The sequence below is a fragment of the Neofelis nebulosa genome, chromosome 1, assembly GCF_028018385.1.
Source record: "Neofelis nebulosa isolate mNeoNeb1 chromosome 1, mNeoNeb1.pri, whole genome shotgun sequence".
NCBI lineage: Eukaryota > Metazoa > Chordata > Mammalia > Carnivora > Felidae > Neofelis > Neofelis nebulosa.
In genome coordinates this window covers 120,453,009-120,475,330 of record NC_080782.1, presented here as the reverse complement: position 1 = coordinate 120,475,330, position 22,322 = coordinate 120,453,009, and the positions used below count along the sequence as shown (strand labels likewise).

The 22,322-nt window shown below is 36.0% G+C and overlaps 1 protein-coding gene and 1 long non-coding RNA gene across 3 annotated transcripts; both read right to left on the bottom strand.

Moving 5' to 3' along the window:
- Nucleotides 1–3,680: 3,680 nt before the first annotated feature.
- On the bottom strand, nt 3,681–7,499 carry LOC131513766 (uncharacterized). Its single transcript, XR_009262774.1, has 2 exons — nt 5,776–7,499; nt 3,681–3,970 (listed from the first exon to the last, which is right to left on the bottom strand). It is a non-coding gene; the product is annotated as an uncharacterized LOC131513766 (long non-coding RNA).
- Nucleotides 7,500–8,084: 585 nt separating this feature from the next.
- On the bottom strand, nt 8,085–20,395 carry YIPF5 (Yip1 domain family member 5). Of its 2 annotated transcripts, none has more exons than XM_058732941.1 (6): nt 20,263–20,395; nt 19,568–19,687; nt 12,971–13,143; nt 11,986–12,131; nt 10,770–10,951; nt 8,085–9,470 (listed from the first exon to the last, which is right to left on the bottom strand). In XM_058732941.1, exons 2-6 carry the CDS (start codon nt 19,675–19,677, stop codon nt 9,308–9,310), a joined length of 774 nt encoding a protein of 257 aa, XP_058588924.1. In that variant the 5' UTR covers nt 19,678–19,687; nt 20,263–20,395; the 3' UTR covers nt 8,085–9,307. The 2 variants fall into 2 exon arrangements, with proteins under 2 accessions (XP_058588924.1, XP_058588929.1); XM_058732946.1 differs by lacking the exon at nt 20,263–20,395 and adding an exon at nt 20,015–20,181.
- Between the last annotated feature and the right edge of the window lie 1,927 nt (nt 20,396–22,322).

The following is a 22,322-nucleotide window of genomic DNA, read 5'->3' as shown; positions in this document are numbered from 1 at the left end:
TTGCTTTTTGTTTATATAGCATTACATACACCATATATATATTACATATATATATATGTAATATATATATTATATAATATATGTATAATATTATCCTTGCTTTTGCCTCTTGGCCCGCAGAGTATAAACTATTTATTACCTGGCCTTTTACAGAATGAATCTACTGACCTCTGCTTTAGGAGATAGGAAGTACCACTATCCCAAGGCATGGCTTCCTCTAAGGCATATGTCTCATACTAATGAAGCCAATTCCAGGGGCCTGTGGGTAGCAGAGGCAACAAAAGGTAGACACATTTTAAAGACAGATTCTTGTCTTTAAAGCGGGGGAGGGGGGAAGGATTCCTTTTTTTCCTTCCATTCTTTTTAGGGCTAACCTAGAAAGTGCCTTATGGTTAGCTTAACTGTCCCTTTCCCAGATAGATCAACAGTTACGAAACAACTCGTGTTTCATGTGGGAAAAAGCAAAATTGGATCCTTACTTCATGTGCCAGGTGGATTAAAAAAAAATTAAATGTGAAAAGCAAAACTTCAAAATCCTTAGAAGAAAATATTGAAGCTGCTTTTAATGGCTTTGGGATAAGACAGACACAAGCCATGAAGGAAGAGATCTAGCACCTGAGCCCTATAGAAGTTACCAGGAAAAACCTTGCACATATGTGCACAAGACATCCACAGGACCGTTTAGAGACCGGTTTGTGAAAGCAAGCAACTGGAGACAAACTTAATGCTCATAGCAGGAAAACGGACCAGCATACTGCAATATATTAATGAAGTATTACATACTAGTAAACAGAGATTCATGAAGTATGCACATAGCTGAATCTCACAAACTTATGGGTGAAAAAATCAAGTTACAGAAGAAAAGCCAAGTGTGATGTCATTTACATAAAAGTCAAAACACTGCTAAATAATCCTACATTGTTTAAGGACAGGCACAACACATACATACTAAAAATGTAAAGGAAAGCTGAACGATAAGCCTAAAATTCAGAATATTAGTAACTCTGCTGGGAAGACGTGGATTGCAATTAAAATATAAAAAGGGCATTTCAACTGTACTTAATAATGTTTTTACATTCAATCTAGAGGCAGGGTATGTGGGTATTCATTGTATTATACTTTTTATCCTCTTGCATGTTACATATTCTAAGTATAAAAATCCGTTTTATTAAAAAGAAACCAAGACAACCCCTCCTGTTCCTTTTTTTTTTTTTTAGATTTCTTTTTCTTTTTTTTTTTTTTTTTTTTTTTGGCATTTATTCATTTTTGAAAGGCAGAGAGAGACAGAGCGCGAATGTAGGAGGGGCAGAGAGAGAGGGAGACACAGAATCTGAAGCAGGCTCCAGGCTCTGAGCTGTCAGCAGAGCCTGAAACGGGGCTTGAACTCACGGAGTGCGAGATCATGACCTGAGCTGAGGTCGGCCACTCAACCAACTGAGCGAGCCAGAAGCCCCCCTCCTGTTCCTTTATTGGCTTTGCCTTTTGAGAACCATGCTGGTTTTTCCCGCACTTCCCACGTTGCTGAAATGGACATAATTGCTGCCTCAAGAATAGCACAGCTTTTATTTTGTCCAAGACATTTTAATTATTGAACTAAGGAAATGGCTACTGGAGCTTTTGAAAAGAGTTATGTTGTACTGCAGGAGGCCAGTGCTAACATAGATAAAAGTCCTTGGTACTTTAGAGTAAATTAGGTATTTTTACAAGATAGAGGGCACTGATGAACCAAAAAAAAAAAAAAGAGAGAGAGAGAGAGAGACAACTCTAATGGTAGAGGAGCAAACTCTGGCTCATGGGTGATGTGCCTATTTAATATTTTTTTATTGCAATTAGATTAGAAGGACAAAATGTTTAAAAACTAAAATTACATTAGGACTTATTATGGCAAAATCATGTTTTCTTTCTAAGGTATAGTTAAAACTTTTTTCAATCAAATTAAGAGCTCTGGAAAAGACCATCTACTCATTAATTCCCTCACTTAATAAAATATATGTGCCAGGTGAAAAATCTGATTTGGTTGATATCTCAAACCACAGATATACCTCCTTAAATAAGATTCATTCTTTTTTGCTTTCCTTGTTTGCTCTATAAGGAGGCTCCACGCCCAACACGGGGCTACAACTCATGACCCTGAGATCAAGAATCACTAAGATGGCTTCACTAAGCCAGCCAGACATCCCTTAAAAATGTCATTTTTAAAAACAAAGATGTCATTCAATATATTCTTATATTGAGAGACCATATATATATATATATATATATGGCTTTGAGATAAGATAGACACAAGTTATGTGTGTGTGTGTGTGTGTGTGTGTGTGTGTATAAGGAATGCTTTCCCATGTCAATATATATTCTCTTTGAATAAGACTAAGATTTTATTACCAGGTCAACAATATATGCATATTTATATATTCTCTATATAAGTATATAACATGTAAAATATATATTACACATTATATATATTTTAGAATTGAAATGCCTCAAAAATTTCATACAATGTGTTCATCTTATAGAGAAAAAAACCAAAGCTCAAAATGACTTAATCGAGGTCTCACCAATTATTAGCACAGCTAGTGCTAAGGGATGTATTTTCCACTTTTAGCTTACAGTTCAAAAGCACACAGGAAATATGTCTTTCTTAACCACACAAAAAGAAGTAAATGTGAGGTGACTATTATATACATATATGCATGAAACATTCATGTTCTGATCTGGGCTACACAACTAAAGAAACGTGAAGAATTTGGAAAGGATTTAGAGGAGAGTGCCAGGGCAATCAGAAAAAGAAATTAAGTTGTGAGTGAAAGCATGAAAGCAGAGAATATTCAGCTTGGAAGGGGGAAGCCAAGGGCCGGACTTGGTTCACAGAAGGAACTTAATGGTTGGGGGCCAAATTCAGTGGGAAAAGCTCAATGAGCAAGGCGGGAAAACTTCAAGCAAGGGCCTCATTCCTCCCTGTAATGCTGCAAAAAGATATCAAGTCTATTTTCCCCATCACTTAGAGAGGCAATATAACGTTTTTGTTAAACAACAGAGAATAGGCAACATAAAATTTTGATATGCACAACAAATGTTACAAATACATCTCATTGCTATTATCAGGGTCAATTAAAGTTGGAATACACAGACCTCAAAAGGACAGAGAGGCAGGGATAGAAGCCAAACCCTGGGCAGAAGTTCTATTGTTTCTCTTAAACATGTTGACAAACTGCTTACTTTTCATCGCTCTTTAACTATTTCAATTCATCAGCTCTGATCTGAATCATAATATTGTAATTGCCAATATGGAGAAAATTGTTTGGAGGGGTACCAACAGCCAGCGCACTCGGCCTCGCGGAGGAGGCAAGGGCAGATGAAATGAAGAGTATTATGGTGGTAGTTAATGAATACTCTCTTCCAGATCTTGGCCAGGGACCACAGGTACCCTGCTCCAGTCTTAGAGGATGGAGGCCGATCCCGTCTGTCTCCAATAAAGAGGAGGGAGACCAAAGCTGTGATAGCAGCATGCACAGTTTAATAAGAAAAATTTCCCAACCCTAGGGCTGGCATGGATTCATTTGTGAAAGTTTTTGCAAACATGACTATCAGCAAGAATTGTATCGTGTTGTCTGGATGTTTAAAAACTGCTTTACAGTTGGATTTCTTGATAAGAGTGATTTTTTTTTTTTTGATATGAGTGATTTAAAGAATTAACAGCTCCCTGCTGTTTGATTTCCTTTATTTTAGTACTTACTGCTTTTACACCAATAATGAAAATAGGCTGTATTTTGATACACTGAAAATTTTATATTAGTGTTCATATGACATAGTATTAAGTATTAAAACAAATCTCCTAGTACATGTTAGCACAATCTCTCCCACTGTCTTCCTGTTGATTCTGTTAAGGCCCCAGATTCTCCACTATCACCCTCAATTCAGTCTTGATTTTCATAGTCTCAGCTCAGCTTCCCGTTCTGCTTCTAGCTGGGTCCTGGTTAAGACAAGAGGTTCCATGGTTTGTTCATAAATGATTCTCTCTTATTTTTGCGATATGAGTAAGAACAGAAAATCAGTATGACTCTCACGTCAAATATTAAACTCTAACTTTGGTTCAGCAAGGACAACCTTGTTTAAACAACATTCACCTCATTGCAGATGCAGTTTAATCTTTTATTAAACCATAGAAATGATTCAATCTTTTATAGAAAAACCAAAACCATGTTATCGCAGGAAGATTGTGACCTAGGCCAGTCAGAATAAAATATGGTCTCAAGAGATGGTAAAAATTGAGACTGGGTTAAGTATGACCTTGTGACAGACCTAGATATGAAAGGAGTATCTGAAATGTCATTAAAGCTAGAAGATTCTTTTAACAGGACTGCTCAAGCAGTGATGAAAATGTACCACATGGAAACAGTTCAGAAAGTGTTTTTTTTTTTTTAAGTGCATTAAAAAAACAAGCCGTAAAATGTAAATACAATGCTAAAGTAAACAAACATCCTCTAAACAAACAACCCCATGCAAACAAACAAGCAAAAAAAAAAAAAAAAAAAAAAAAAGAAGCATTTTAAATCATTTTATTAGGAAATTCAACTCTGAGTGCTCAATAAAAATTTATATAAAAAACTGATTTCTGCAGATGTCTGAGTAGAGATGTTGGTTTTAGTCTTTTTAATTGCTACCATGGTACAGTTTAACTCTTGGGAATTGACATAGTAACAAATTGGGTAACAAGGCCTAATGTGAGCAGAGTCACTGTCAGATCATACTATATATTTCATATTCTAAAGAGGACTACAGATACAATTAAAGTACAATTAGAGTAAATGCTGGGGAAGGTCCTGAAATGACTAAATCATGTAAGCACACAGATCCACTCAATGAGAAATTAAAAATGGTCACATTTCAGAACCTTTTACGAAAAGCTATGTAAAGGAGTGACCTAAAAATGACATTGTCAGACTTATTCTTCTACATGGGCAAGGAAAAAAAAAAAGCGCGTTTTCAGTGAAGTCTTCCCTTCTGATGTAGGAATAATCTGAAGTGTGGGTGTGACATGATACTTTTACCAGTATTCCCATTCTGCTGCTTGAGTAGTATAAATATGCTGAGGTAATAGAGAACCACAGAGCAATGCTGTTTTGAAAATTAAAACATATAAAAATAGTAGGACTTGTAGGACCATTTCTACCTAAAGAAAAGACTATCAAGTCATACAGCATTATCAAAGATCACAAACTGAAAACTGTAAGCAAATTTATCACGAAACTCTAAGGACCTTTGTTTGATTTATATTTACTTGGAGAAAAAAAATGAAATAACCATATTGCTTTGTCTACTTTTAAGATAATCAGAGTAACTCAAGTAAGTATATAAATTTACAAGTATCTTAAATGTTTCTACTGAGCACTTCATTTGTTTTCTCATTTTTAAAATTCTTTTTGTGCCACTAGTGTTAAAAAGCTATTTAAAACATCTTAATGCATAATCACTCTGCATGCTATCAGATTTAGTGGTAGTTTCAGAAATAAGCCAAATTTATATATGCAAGGTAAGCCTAATTAGTTAGGCTCACAAAAAATGTAATATCCGATTTTCAGAACCTAATGTGCTCAAGAAAGTATTTGTGCTTTTAAATTAGGAGAACAGCTCTGTATTTAATTAGGCCTCATTTGAGGACGTAATCATTTTAATTTATTTGCACAAACACAGGACACTGTGCTCCATCAGCAGACAATGTTCTTCATTAACTAAAGTAGGGACTAAAGTGCACAAGGGTAGACGATGTATTCCTACCTGTGATGCAAGATCCTAACTACACACTGCTAGATTTCATTCTTCAGTTTATAGTCGCCATTCTGAGACATACACTGGTCAATATAAAACACTTTTAAGTAAGGACTCTGCCAATCCCTAGAAATCGATAATATTTAATGTTTTATTTTACCTATTTCCCGGTTATGAGTATTCAATTATTAAAGAACAAAGAAGCTTATTGAAATTCAAGTAATAGTAATGTATTAAAATCCAAACTTCAATAATTAGGATGGTGGTAGAGTTACAAATCAATTATGTCTTCACTGGTGGTGTAAAATATTTAATAGCATAGATTGTACAGAGTGGTGAGAATAGGTTTTACTTAAGCTGTTTGAAAGTAACTACTGTATTCTTGACAAGCTAATGATATGATAGGTCATTCTTTTCTACTATTCATAAAAGCACAGGATCCAAACAGGATCCAATTCTTCCTTAGGGCATTCACAACAAACTTTGAGATCTTGTTATTTCCATTCCTTCCCCCAAATCCTAAATACATCCTAAAAAAAAAAAAAAAAAAAAAAAAGGAATCTCTTGTTAACTACTGTAACTCTTTGAAAAGGTACTTATGTTTTTGCCTAACTCTAAATGTTTATAAAATATATAAAATGCCCTGTGAGTGAGATATATATATATATATATATATATATATATATATATATATAATATACATACACACAATTATATATACACATTATTGTTATATGTTATATATACATATACACACACACACACATTATTATTTATTTCTCTCACAGGGCAAGTTAAGAAAATTGTCTGAGTCATTACATCAGCTCTGCTCTATACGACAATAGGCAGATCTCCAATGTGCTCCCGAATTCCCACAATTCTCCACAACTAGGTCACAGTACCCTATAGGAGAAGATTGTAATTTCTAGAGTTCTCCTTTTGCCCAAAGCTCTAAATTCTTCCATTTATAGGGAAAAAAGTGTATAACTTCAGAAAGGAAAGTCTCCTTTTTTTTAAATAGGTAATGAATACTATAAAAATAATGCATAATTTGATCTTCAGAGACAACTGTCCTTACTTAGCTTTGGAGTATATTTGAGTTGAGCAATGCCCATTAAAGCTTACAAATAAACTTGGAAAATGTCAATGCACCGTACTTAAATTCTACCTGAAATCATGTCGTTAGATACATTTTAAAAAATTCTCTTTGACTGGATGCTTAGAACGTGAGGACATAATTAGCATTTTAAGATTTATAGAATTTTGCACCATCTTTATAACTGTGTCTGGAGGAAGAATGCCTCTTCCTACAAGCTTAGTTACATAGCTCTTGGAAGCACCCACTGGTAAACGTGGTAATGTAACATGGTATTAAAAGTCATAAGATATACATTTATACCATACATACAAGCAGTTATCTGTCCTTGATATACATGCATGCATACATAAGTAACACATAACACAGTAGCTCCAGTGAGTGAACTTGCAGATCCATTCATGGTAAATTTATTATCCAGGAACAATCACTAAGTGAGCTTGAAGTTATACTGAGTGTCTCTAGTATTTAAAGGTACATGTATATGGTTTTGGTATAAAATGGGCCCTACCTAAAAGCAAGCTAGATGCTCTTCTTGTAACTTAACTCAAGAAAGAGAAACCTACTACAATGCCAGAGAAAAAAGTTATTACATATAACTTTTTGAAACATAGTTTTTCAGTTTTTAAAGTATGCATAAATTCCACTATAAAGCTGTTTTGACAGGATAACTGTTATATATAAAATGGGTTTGCATGTAATCATTTTGGAGTTCTATAAGACAAGTAACAATAGTCTCTCAATATTGATTTAAATTAAAAAGTATTATCTTGGGGCTCAGAGAGGCAAAAAAATAAAACAATTTGATCCATTTGGGGAATCTGGCTGAAGATTAATGGTCTAAGTCTATGCAATAGTAGGGAAATTTAATTCCCAAAGCATCCTCTACACTGATCATTGGGAAAAACTGGATATTCACAGAAGGCACTCATTATATCTACCTTAACAATATTAGTGTGTATTTATAAAATGAACTGAAAAAGACAAAACAAATACTATCCACAGATTACAATAAAAAATATTCTAAAACACTTTGGTATGTTTGAAAACCCAGCCCAAAACAAATTAGTGAGAGTATTCCTCTAGGAAATTAAGTATTAATGAAGAAAAACATATTTATATGATTCCAGAGATCAGAAATCATGATCTTACAAGAAATGTGTTTTATTATCTTAACCTCCTTTTATGATTGAAAACTAACTTTTAAAAAGAACCATTAACATCAGTTTGGTGTTTGTTTTTATTTGGTCTGAAAGTCTCCTTTTTTGAAAAAGGCAACATTTTCCTTCCCATAAGGCATCTTTCTCACAACTGTAAATGAGCCTGTCCAAAAATCAGAGGCAGTTTTCTTCAGAAAAAGCCAATGCTGTATCAAAATACAAGATATAGCATTTTCTCATAGATTCTCTGGCAAGAGAACATGACATGAACCAAATAAATTTAATACAAGGAAATAATGTTGTAACTCAAAGTACATTGCTTTTCATTTAATCTCTTTTCTGATTCTATACTAAATGACTTCTATTCTTCAAGCTTAGAATAAATTATGAACACAAGTTAAAACAAGAACCTAATTAAAGAAAATGTGACACCAAAAACAGCAAAAGTCAACTCAACACAGTTAAAACTGGGAAAATTTTAATTACTAAGCATCAAATGCACTTTACATTGATAACTGCAGTACTGAAACTGTGACGTTTTAAATCTATTTCTCAAAAAAGGTTAGTGATTTTCTTTTTCCTAGGAAGCATGGAGATACGACTATGAACATTAATGCGTTCAGTCTAGGTCACTATGGTTTGGTTCATGCTAACCTCAACAGGTGCTCACACTTCCTGTCTACCATCAAGTAGACTAGGAACTTGTTGTCTTGTTGAATTTTAGCAAAAACTCCATGAGATAATTTAAAGGAATGTCAAATTTATGCAGGGCAAACTCATAAAAACTCTACATTGGGATCACTTTTTTGCTTCAAGTGCATCTAACTTGAGAATACAGGCAATTACAGGCAATTTTTCTTTCCCAATCCCTTGGAAAAACATTTCTGCAGTAAATCTTGTGTCTTCTTAACCAAGACTGGGTTGTTTTTAAGAAAAGATTATCAGCCCTGTGGTCAGTTTCCCACAGTTGATAAAAACCTATCAAAAACATCTTAATATAATTTGCAAGAAAAAAATCTGTTTTTCAAAGGCTGCAGAACAGGAAAGAAATAGCACTTCTTATTGGTATAAGCACAAACATTTAAAGCTAGTCATACTGCAAGTAAATCCAACATAGTATTCAAAAGTTCTATAAAAATGAACAAAAGATGTATGTTTACTTCCACTGCGCCAATAGTCAAACGTTAGATCTGCACGGGAGTTGCACTGTAGCAGTTCGCTGGTCCAATATAAGAGTTCAAAGTCCTTTTGGCTCAATGGTGTCCACATGCCAGATCAATTCAGTTCAAAAAACGGAAATTAGGGCAAAGACTCCATATAACAAAGCACAAGGATATGCTACTAGAAGTTGCTGTCCTTCCATGGCTAATGCAGAAATAAAAATTTTGGAAGCCGAAAAACTACACCAACCAATAATTCCAGCAGTGAGAAGGATTCCTACCATTCCTCTGTAACCGAAAAGGAAAAACGGAAGGGGGGGGGGGCAGTAGATGAGATTAGATACCGTAAGAATATAATAATAACCCAATTCTAAAGAAAAGCACTTTAAATCCACATTGTACACATCTGAAGAAATGGTCAAGATTTTGTTTTCAAATGCTAAAATAAAGTACCTCACAGTGAATTCAATAATGCTGAATCATTCACATCCACATTCAAAAATCTCATTTATAATTACATTTTATGCCTGTCAGCACAGGAGCCAGGTTTCTCAATGTTGGCATCACTGACATTTGGGATGGATGCACTTTTGTTGTGAAGGGCTGTTCTGTACATTGTAAGGCTGGTCAGCAGAACCCCTGGCCTTTAACACTTTTGCATCCCCCAAAATTACTTCCAGACCCTGCCAAATGCCTCCTGAGAGCAAAACTGCTCTGGTTAGAAAATAGTGCATTCATAGAAAATCTCTTTTGTAAAATTCAAATATAAGTGTACCAATCTCAACAAATGAAGAGTCAAGGTTTCTACACTGAAAATCTGAAGCATTTTTACGCAAAGCAGAAACACTGTGAGGCCATCATCTTGCCAAATCTCTAGTATCGAAGAGCTGCTACACGCTCTTCTCCTAAACCGCTCCTTTAACTTTCCAAGGGTAACAAAGCCCCATCACTGGTTGTGCCAGGCACTAGCCACAAGGAGGAGCCTGAACTGTTGATAAAGAAGCTGCATGCTGGCTGTGAGCAGAGAATTTATCAGCAGGAATTTACACCTTTCTTTCTCACCTTACCTAAAACGTTATTTAACAAATTACACACTTAAAGCTGCTTACATATACATCTGAGAACATGGTAGGCTACTAACAGCCTCTTGCCATAAAAAGAATGCTTCATTTTCACTTAAAAAGCTGCCAAGTAGACAGTATGTGTTTTATTATTCATTCACTTAACATATGCCCAACATCTTTAAGAAATTAGCTATAGTCTAAAAACTGTGAGATGGAAAGTATAATTTTCACAACCTGATCTTTTCATGCAATATTTGACTTAACAATCACTACTGTTCAGTGCCAAGTAAACACAAAAGTAGTGAAATTCTTTATCACAGATAAAAGCAGAGATGGTAATAAAAAAATTTTAATTTATTCTTAGTTTCAGTATTTATCAATGAAATTAATGGAGGATAGTCCCCATTCGCAACAGGCACTATCTCAAGTTTGAAGAATTAGTGATTTATCCTAAACTGATGGTGAGGGAAATCCTACTACAGAGAACTGGTTAATCAACCCCCAAATAAAGATCAGTACTTACTGCAAAGAAAATATCACCGCAAAACTGGAAAGTAGGATCATGGGAAGAAGACAATATCCAAGGACACTTGCCACACAACCAAACGAAACACCTGTCATACTCATTAAGTTTAGTAAACAGAACATTCCTAGACATCCAATTGCACTGATCCCATATACGTAGCCAAACTGGATTTTGCCAGCCTATGGGTAAAGAAAAGATTATGGGTTAAAAGGGAAAAAAATAAATTATTTTTGGCTTTATTTCACCTAAAAAAGTACATGTAGAAAATATTCAATTTGTGAGCATCAAAATCTGTACACGTATCTATTCTTTAAGCAGAGTAGTAAAACAACAATTGGCTATTATACCTTTCTCAGGAAGTCTGAAGTACCTACTTCCCAATATACATATATTTGGTTTTTCATTTTCCAGGTAGTATATGAACAATTCAGCAAATAAAGACACAAAATCATGCTACAATCACCTTTAAGCAGTAGACTTCTAAAAAGAAATCTGTCTGATTTGAAGCAAATAAACTATAGACCCAAGATGGAAAATCCTGCAGAATGTTTGGATAATAGCCAATATCCCTTGAAAGCAACAAATACCACCAAAAGGAGCTAACAGAAAGGAAGTCAGGATAAACAGGACACCAGGGTTCTATGGGGAAGGGAGGAGAAAAGAAAAATGATGAACAAGCAAGAAAAATATAATGGAAGATGTATTTTTCTTTCATTATTTTTCCAAACCATTGGTGGAGTTATACAGTCTTTTGACAAACCAAAAATCAAAACAAAACTGAATTATGCTCTTGTAAAAGACATTACTGAACAGACTTAAGACAGTAATGTGTTAGGGGCACCTGGATGGCTCAGTCACTGAAGTGTGTGACTCTCAATCTCAGATCAGGTCATGATCTCACGGTTTGTGAGATGGAGCCCCAGGCTGGGCTCTGCGCTGACAGTGCGGATCCTACTTGGGATTCTCTCTCTTCCCTATTACGTGCACATGCATTCTCTTTCTCTCTCAAAATAAGTAAATAAACCTAAAAAAGTATTTCCAAATATATTACATTTATTATCAACGGAGAAGTGATGAATGGGTATACTTTCAAGCAATTCAATACCATTCAAAACACATGAAAGATCTGATGTATAAACAGTCTCAAAAATGGCTCTTGGCCATTAAAGAATGTTGTTTAATCTCATACTGAGAGTTTAAACTAAAACCTTACCAGTAACAATGTGGCTCCAAAGGCAAGGCAAAAAACCATGGGTCCTGCCAAATCAGTCTCATTCATGATGCTGCCATCTGCTACTTTTAATGGATGTAACACTGTTAGTGTTTTTTGCCAGATGTGGTCAAAATTGATACCTAATTCTAAAGGAAGAGAAAATAAGAAAGTCAATTAGGATTTGTTGATATATCTTTAGTTTACCAGAATCTATGTTGGAACAGGAGACAGAATGAAACACTCAGCAATATGAGACATTATTGTGGGGAGTCCTCAATACCAGTCTTCCCTGACTGTGGTGCTTACTCCACAAAAGTCTTATTTCTGCTTTGGTGATGGAAAAAGTGTTTGGATGTGACAAAACAAGACATTCTCAGCTACAATTGCGTAAAAAGGATATATGGACAGGGTTCGGAGTAAGGGGTTCTTCACCTGGGGCTTCAGCAATACCTGGAGATGCTATGAAATTGTATATAAAACTATGTTTCTATGCACAGGTGTGCATTTTTCTGAGAAGAGTATTTTTTTGATTCATAGCTTTCGTTAGACTTTCAAAGGGTATCCGACACCCCCCACCCCCCAGCCCAAAATGTTCAGAAGTACTGCTTTATGGGTTTTGGAACAGAATTTGAAAATCACCGTATTTTTCAATGATGTTACTAGTTTTGCCAACTTCTTCCACATAGAATAATCACTACCATGCTATTTCCTTCCATTTCTTCCACTGACAGAATTGAATCAATAATGTGAAGTAAAAGTCAATGTTCACATATTGACCTAATAATCACTTTATAAAGATCTATTAAAAATCTGGTCCCTTATGGCTCAGTGTGGTTTCATATACACTCTGTTCAAAATGGGTTACTTAGTAGAAAACATTTTTTCTGTAACATTATTCTCTCAAAGGAAGGGATAACTTCTCCCAACTCTGATTTATTTTCACTAACCAGCTGGACACTACAGAGTACTCTGCAACGAATCCTACCTTCTAATAAAGGTGGCTCATCCTCAAAGTTGTTTCCATAGAACGGCTGAGGTGTTGTTGGAGTATATGCCTGAGTTGGCTGGAAAATCTGCCCGGTGTATGGCTGTTGTGGCTGCATCATGTCTGGAGGGACAAATCGGCCTTGCTGCGAATAGTCATAGCCAGCATACTGCCTGTAAATCAGAGTTCCATTTCTGAGAATTACGTCAACAGTGGATATCCCTGAGAGCGAGAGAGTCAGTCACACAGCTCCTAGGATAGCTACTTGGCCAGTTTTCACAAATGGTGTTGAAATGATTACTAGGATCAATATGATTATCTCCAATGGTAAGTTGTCAGTGTTTTTCAGAGAATCTACTTGATGATGCCAACACTCACTTCTACAGCGCTTAAGAATTTTATCAACTATGAAACTTTTAAAGATTAGGTGGTCAAAAAATGAAAACTTAGAAATCTTATCTATTTCTCCCCCTCTAGTAGTATATATAATATAAAGATAGCTGAGGAATAAAATTTATACCTAAGACTATGGATGTAAACTGAACATGATAGACTTTGTACTACAAGTTATGTAATTTCCCACTGTGGTTTGAATCTCCATTGAATGTTCAATCATTCTTCTTTACTCTCTGTAGTATGTTATTTTTTTCCAAGTGTGTAAATCTCTTTAAGAACAACCATCAATTTCAAACACAGAGTGGAAAAATTCAAGCCTCTTTCTCGAAAGCTTTCTGAATGTAACAAAACATTATTAGTATTACCTTGCATTTTAATAGCACTTTCAATTTTTCAAAGTAGGTATACGCTTACTGTCTCATTTGATATGTGCTGTAGTAAAATCCCGCACTGTAGAAAAAGAGGCTTTACCATGGCTATTTTAGTGATGAAAAAAAAACAAAAAAACAACAGTGAACAGAAGGACATTGAAGCAGTATCTTTAAAAACTTGTTTTACCATGTTCTGGGGAAAAATATGACTTACCCATCAATGGGACTAATCTAAATACACAGTAAGAAATACAGAAGTAAAATAATTATTTTAAAAAGAACTGAGAAAGCTTAAAGATCCTTTAATTACCTTTTAAAATTTTATAGTTTCCTTTTGATAAATGTAAGACTAATGACTGCCATGAATATTACTTGAGATTTTAAAATTAAATCTTAAATTAACTGAACATCTTGATTAAAAGCAAATCTGAAGCGCCTGGTTGGCTCACTAAGTTAAGAGTCTGACTCTTGATTTTGGCTCAGGTCATGATCTCATGGTTTGTAAGATTGAGCCCCACAACTGGCTCTGCTCTGAGACAGCGGAGCCTGCTTGGGATTCTCTCTTCCCCTCTCTCTTTCTCTCTCTAAATAAATAAGTAAGCATTTAAAAAATAAAATAAAAGCAAATCCAAATAATGGGAAAATTTCAAATATACATAACCCTCTGGAGAGTCCAATGGGACTCTCATGATTTATTTACCACTCTAGTGCAATCCAAGCTTTAAAAAAAACGTTATTTAGTTTTCTGGCTATATAGTAATATAGAATTCGATGAAGCATTATTTTTTTTAATTTTTATTTATTTTGAGGAAGAGGGAAAGAGAGAGAGTGCGCACATATAAGCAGGGGAGGGACAGAGGGAGAGGGAGAAAGAGAATCCCAAGCAAGCTCTGTGCTGTCAGTGCAGAGTCCAACACAGGGCTCGAACTCACAAACTGCAAGATCATGACCTGAGCTGAAATCAAGAGTTGGATGCTTAACTGACTGAGCCACCCAGGTGTCCCAAAGCATTATTTTAACAGCAAACGATAAAAAACAAACAGTAATGAGTAAATATCCTGTAATATGGCATAAATTACTATGCACTTGTTAAAAAAAAAAAATGAGGTACTTCTATGTGAACTAATAAGGAATGATAATCAAAAAATACTTGGTGGGCAGAAACAAAAAAGACCCAATGTTCAGAAGAGTATATGCCATATGCACCCACTCTGATTGTACTTTTTAGAATACATCTGTATCTATATATTTGAATATGTGTATTTTATACACATATACATACATTACGTATAATTACATAGGCTTAAGTATAATGTAACATTTAATATAATACACATAATTATACAGGTAAAGGGACTTGGAAGCAAGGGGAAGTGGAAGACTTAATTTTCACATTAAAAACTTCTGCATCTTTAAAACTGTTGTACATTTATTATTTATCAAAATTCATTCATTCTAAAATATGTTATAGGTAACATATAGGTACATATTAGCTACTGAAAATTTACAAAAATACAAGTCACCTAACTGAATGTTACTTTGTAAAGCACAGTTTTAAGTGTTTAATGTGCATTATATCATATTACGTCACTATAACTTTAGGAGGTTGCTTTTAACATCCTTCCCATTATAAAGATGTATAAACTAATATTTAGGTTAAAATGATTTGCCTATGGTGGTGCCAAGATTCAAAACTAGACTTTTTGACTCCGGGGACCAACTTTTAACAATGATAATAATAATCACCCCCAAATCCTAATTTATGGAGATAGCTATAATATCTTTTTTTCCCATATATGTCTTTTTCCATTTTAGTATGAAATATGCTGATTTCTATTTACTTAAACATACACACACATATCCCACAGGATTAGCAGGTTGAACTGAACTAGGGGAAGAATTCACATTTTCTGATTTAGTACAATATGCTATTATGTTGATCTCTGTTAGAATGTATCATAAATCTAAAACTGAGTTTATGAAACAGCTAGAAAAGCTCCATATGGAGGCTGATACAATCTGCATCAACAGAATGTATTTTATTCTCTCTCTCACAGAAAGACACACACAGAGACAGACAGAGAGAGAGAGAGAATATGAATGTGTATGCAATAAAAAAAAAAAAAAAATGGTACAGACCAGTGGTTCTCAAACTCTTTGTTCTTAGGATCCCCTTTCACTTTCAAAATTTATTACTGGGAAACCCAAATATTTTTTATTCCTGTGGGATGTATCTGTCAATATTTATCATATTAGAAATTAAAACTGAGAAATTTTTAAAATATTTAATGGGGCGCTTGGGTAGCTCAGTTGGTTAAGTGTCTGACTTTGGCTCAGGTCATGATCTCATGGCTTGTGGGTTCAAGCCCCATGTCGGGGTCTGGGCTGACAGCTTGGAGCCTGAAGCCTGCTTTGGATTCTGTGTCTCCCTCTCTCTCTGCCCCTACCTTGCTTGCACTCTGTCTCTCTCTCTCTCTCTCTCTCTCTCTCAAAAATATATAAACATTAAAAAAAATTAAATATTAGTTCATTTAAAGTAACAATAAACTTTTCATATATTAGCATAAAATTTTAATGAAAGAATTTCTTTAAAAAATTACTGAGAAAAGTGGCACTGTATCAAATTTTTGACAATCTTGGTCCTGTCTGGTTTAACAGAAGACAGCTAAAAATTCTTGTATCTGCTTCTGTTGTCAGTTTGTGGTAATATATTGTCTTAGTCGAAGTATCTGAAGAAAATCTAGTGAGGCAGACAAGTAGCTGGAAAATTATTTAACAACTTTTTCAGATTATCATGGATATTCTTTTCATTCTGCATCAAAATTCAAAGCAAGATGGTAGTTTTTTAAACTTAAGTTGCAACAGAGAAGATGGAACTACTAATAAACATCTTTCTTAAGTTTATTTGAGAGAGAGACAAAGAGTGTGTGCATACACACACACATGCAAGCAGAGGAGGGGCAGAGAGAGAAACCCAAGCAGGCTCCACACTGTCAGCAGGGCCCAAGGTGGGGCCTGAACTCACAAACCGTGAGATCATGACCTGAGCCAAAATCAAGAGTCAGATGCCCAACCAACTGAACCACCCAGGTGCTCCACTGATAAACTTTTTATACTGTTTCACAGAATACAGTAATGTGCTTTGCACTTTGAACGGATCCTTTCTTTACTCATTTTTGATTCTGTAACCTTCAATGGTGATTTAGAAAATATTAGTATGAGTTATACCTATCTCCCAAATATTAACATATTTAATATAAAGACACATATATGAAGGGTGAGTATAAGAAAATCACATATGTTAATATGACCAATGATTTCATCAGAAAAATGGTTATTACTAGGAAGCTGACAGTTATGGACAGTTTTCCCAAATCCTCATTTTTACCTGAAAACTTGAATTTAACCACTGGCTACACATACTGTCAGTTTTTTTTCTTGAAGTAAGGGGCTCAACTATTTCACCTTCAAGAAAACATCTGCCCAGTACTGAAGTCTAAATAACCATAGTTTGTCAGATGTTCTTTCCAATAGAAATGGTTTTCAAAAAAAAGCAGCTACTTCAGCCTGCGATTCAGAATGCACAGGGTCTTTTCCTAACCATTGCTCTCCAGTACACACCAGAAGTGCTTTAGGACCTTTTCCCATTTCGTCATGCAGCACAGTTCTACTCTGTGTGCACTGAAGGGTCAGGATTTAATAACACGGTAATTTTTACTGCTTCATCAAGGGCATCCGTATATAAAAGTGGTTCCCCCTTACACCCCAGCAAGTGTGTGGCGATGAAGAATATAATGATTACTGGAACGATTTGATGCCCTTGTCTTGATTCACATTCAGGTACTAGCAATTTTATCAACCACTGTTTTTAAAACATGAGTACAAATGTCAACACACCTAAAAAGGTATATAATGTCTTAGTACTGTTATAAAAATAGTCTTGTCCTTACAGACTCCTTGAAAGGTCTCAACAACCCTCTAGGGTCTGAAGGCCACACTTTAGAATGGTGATGTAAGACTCATAAATGTCATGTAACGAAGAGAAATAGTCCCCAAGAAAACGACTGCTTCAGAAGTGGTGTCTTCATTCCTTCTTTAAGATGCAAGAAAGACAACGCCATGGAATTTTACAGTTTTCCTTTTCCGGTAGGACCTGGTTGGGAAAAATTCCTGACTTGCTCCTGCTGGTTTTAAACTAGAACACAGTATGGTAAATACAATCTGTACTGACTAAATCAACACTGTATTTCATAAAGATATTTATCAGTTAAGTCAAAAATGAAAAAATACTAACTTTAAATACTTTAAAAATATGTAATTGGTATTTTATAGGCATATCTAACACACAATGTGGGACCTGTCCAATATGACAGTCATAAAGCTCAACAGATTAAGATCAAAAGGCCTTTCACTTGTTGCTGTTGTTATATGAACATATAAATGATACTTATAAACGAAACCCAATTGTTACTGCTAATACATTAAGCTTTCTGTTTTCCTAGGCTTCATCTATAAACTCCTATTTGTTAATTGCAATAGTGGGTATGCAAGTAGATGGAATAAAACTTCATTACACTGAAACAATGCTTACTGGTACACGATTTGATTGTAATGGAATTGAGAATAGTTAGCAACAGAATATATAAACCACCTCCCTGCAGAAAACTGAAAGGAGAAGATGTTAACTGGGATGCAAAGATAAGCCACACCTTTAAGTGATGCAAACACGGACAGGGCAGGAAAGAAAGGCAGAGATAAATACCCCTAGGAGGCTGTAATCCAAATGTCACAGTTCTGTTGAACGCAAACACCATTTAGCTAAAAACAGGCCCACATACAGAGGCAGGTTTTCCAAAGCCCTGTGGCTGCACTCTGACCAATCTTTCATTGATTTTCCCTCTTGTACACTGATTAAAAAAAAAAAAAAAAACAACAACAAAACACGTTTTTAAGTAAATAAAGGAATGGATATTTCTCAATATGATGTTTCCAATTCTGCTCATTGAAGGAGTCCTGGACCACCCAAACAAGGTTAATCCACCCTGGTATACTTAATGCCTGATGACATTACTTTCAAAGTTCTAAGAAGCTAAGAATATGATGTCCTAGAGATTGGTAGAATGCCTCAGCTAATGTATTTGGTTTTTTTTTTTTTTCAGCTAATGTATTTCTACCACTAACACCAAAGCCTATTTAAAAAGCAGGGTGTTTTGTTCTGTTTTGTTCTTAAAAGTTCAGGGCTGAAAGGTTTTGAGATCCCTCTTCCGTCTGCAACTGGCAACTTGTGGGTACTGAGCACAAGGTTTTGGTAAGAAGAGTAATAAAAATGATTATCACTTGATATATAAAATCACCTGATGATTCACAACAGGCAGCTTACACTGCTAAACAGTGTCACTAAGCACTGTGAGTTAACAGTGACAAGGTCTGAAATCTGGACTGATTTAACTTCTAAACTAGCCATCACAAGATTTTAAAATTTTAACTGGTTCTGTGGACTAAATAGCCTAGGTATCCTCTAGGTCCTTCAAGCTCCTACCCATATCTTAAATGATGTAGAAATACTATTAAGAGGAAACAGTTCTTTAACAATCAACTTTTGCACTCCGGCCCACCCGAAGATTTTGCAGAAGGCACCAAACTCTAACTAGGGCAATCCCTTCACACCAAAACCAATGTCATAGATCTTTCCAGAGGAAGGAAGATTATGAAAAATCACCTTCCTGACAAGGGAATGTTGCCACATTCAGTTTTAGGCAATACCAAACATTCAGGATACATGCTTTCACTTTAATCTTGACTAAATAAATGGTCAAAATTGACAAGTTACTTGCTATAGGGTCCTCCACTTCCTCCATAATCATAGGACTGCTGTGAATGGTCATCGATGCTGTAACTTGTCTGGTAGAAATCCGTGTTTAAGTTATCAAAGCCTGACATTGCAAATGATCTGCAAGAGAAGAAGAATGGAAATACTGTTTATACCCAAGGTCCTACTGAATTCGTTTCGATACTAGGCAAAAAGCCTCAGAAGGCAGTAAATTATTTCTTCTGGAATTTGAGGCACCAGCATTTGGACGATAGGTCTGGGTGGCAGTTACAAAGGAAACGTCTAATCTCGAAATCACAAGCTGGGAAGACACCTCCATTACAAGGAGCCAGTATGCCCAGGCTCCTTATCATTAAATTGTTATTACAATTGTCATTACAACTAGGGGAAGGGTCGTGGGAGAACTGGTTCCTTGGAAGTCTAAAAACAATAAAGACGATTCCTCACCTCGGGGGAAGGGCTTTGCCACTGACAATGCGACTGCCTCTTTGCAAAATAAGGCCTGAGCCTGCCGCGACGGTGCAGACTCCTAGAAAGCCACGCTTGAGGTATAGGGGACGCGTCAAAGCAAGGACCTGAAAGGGAGCGAGGGTCTGAGTGAAAGGACCGGAACGCTGCGCCGAAAGGCCTCAACAAGCCGCGCTGCACTGGACTGCGGAGAAGCCGAACAGTGTGCCACAAGCTGAAACACTCACCAAACGGAGACGCGGCGGCAGCGGCTCCGGCAAACTGCCAAAACCCCCAAACACCGATTAGGACCCTGAACTGGCTCCGTTGCTACGTGTCACAAGGCCAAAGAACCGCTTCCGGGGCACGCCCGCTCGCGCAGGCGTGTTGGTAGACTTTGCGGCTCTCTAGGGTCGAATGTCCCGGCCCTTGGGCGGGCCGGGGAAGGGGAAACCTGATGCGGAGCATGCGCAGTGTCGATTGATCAGTCTATTTGCGGGCCAACGAGAAGGGAAATACTTCCCGAAGCCTGGTTACCGACAGAGGCAGAAAGGCGCAAGCGCAGAAATTTGTTAGTTACTGTCTGGAGGAAGAATTCCTCAATAGACCGGAGACCTGGAGGGGGGTTTGCAAATACTGTTAATAAGCGGACGGAGCCGGTCTCCCGTCCACAAACCACAGAACGCCTGTCTCTGTGGACTTAGTGTAATTCAGACAGTGTTACAGAGTTTAGGTGTATTATTTAATCCTTACACCCTAATGAGATGATCACGCTATTACTCTCCTTTTGTAAGTGAGGCTGTCAAATGTTCACTTAGTAACATTGAATGCAGTGTTGCATGACATCTCACCTAGTTGTGCTGTTGGAGATACTATGATGAATGCAAGCTAAATGGTACTGCTCACCTGGGATTGGTTGGGGTGGGGTTAACACATAAATATATGTAAAATGGTTACTAATATTGTTAAATCCTCTATAATTTTTTGAAAGAGTGTAATATTCATCTGGGACGGAAAATCTGGAAAGGTACTTTGAGAAGGGAATGATCAAAAGGAGTTAAAGAAAAGTGAAAAGGGGAACAGAAGGGCATGAATATTTCAGGCAGTAAAAATAGTGTGTGCAAGGCTTAGGGTTAAGGAAAACATGGTGTGAGGAAAGGTGTAACCTTTGCACTATTAACATTTTGATTAAATGATTTGATTAAATCAAATCATTTGATTAAATAAGAATCAATAAATCATTTTGATTAAATGATTCTCGTGGGGCAGAGGGGGACAGGGGATGCTGCCTTGTGCACTGTAGAATGTTTGGCAACATCCCTGAACTTTATCAGCTATATGCAAATAGTACGACTCCCATCCCCACTGCCACCTTGTGACAACTAAAAATGTCTCTTGGATAACATCAGAGTTTGGAAATCACTGGTCTAAATGAACCCAGGATGATTAGACAAATGAGGAAAGCCACATAGAAGTTGAGACTGGAGCTAAAGGCCAGGATCAGGGATAGAGTGTCTTGTGGGATTCTGGTACTGGTTCTAAAAGAAAAGGGGAACCACTGAAGGTTATGAACTGAAGAGTGGCATAATTTGATTCTTTTATTTTGATTGCTCTGGCTTCTGTGTGAAATCACTTTCTGTAAGTAAAGGAATTCTAACTCCAAATGCCATGGTGTTAACCAATGAGCAGAACTGTCTTCAGAGCTTATAGCATTAAAATTTATACCACAAGCTCTTACATTATATGCTGGCCCCCAAATCCCATGGTCTTTACAAAGGAAACCAGGCCTTTTCTCTGGGACCAGTTTCCAAAGGAATAATAAAATTTCAGTAGTTAAAAGGTTTTTTTTTTCAATATACAAACTATATTGAAACAAAAACAAACAAAAAAACCTCCACACACCCCTCCAAAGGAAAGAGTTATAGGAAAAGGACAAAACTGGAAAACCAAAGAATGTACTCATGAGATGAATGGAAGCTATCCTTTAAAGTATCAGAAAATATCTGAAATAGCTCACCAAATTTTTTAATTTACCAACTTTTGTAAATAAGTTTATAATTTTTTGATGTAGTTACCATCTGTACAACTCTTGGAAGGATGACCACTTAGCCTAATTGACTGAAGACAGCCATGTTGTCCCGTTTTATGGCTATATTTTACAGCATAATTATTAATATTCTCCTTTTTTTTCTATCAAAAATATCCCAGTTTGGTTGACAAATTATTTGGTTATACTCTCTAAGCTATATTATCTATGAAGCAGAGTTTCTGGTTATCCATTGTATGCAATAATTTATTATTTCATCTA

What these genes read in the sequence shown, in the direction of transcription:
- YIPF5 (XM_058732941.1), bottom strand. Translation starts at nt 19,677, where the DNA reads ATGTCAGGCTTTGATAACTTAAACACGGATTTCTACCAGACAAGTTAC. An exon ending in AGTGGAGGACCCTATAGCAA is followed by an intron (nt 13,144 to 19,567) that starts GTAACTTGTCAA and finishes TCTGATTTACAG; the next exon opens with GCAGTATGCTGGCTATGACT. An exon ending in GCGGTGATATTTTCTTTGCA is followed by an intron (nt 9,471 to 10,769) that starts GTAAGTACTGAT and finishes TTTCGGTTACAG; the next exon opens with AGGAATGGTAGGAATCCTTC.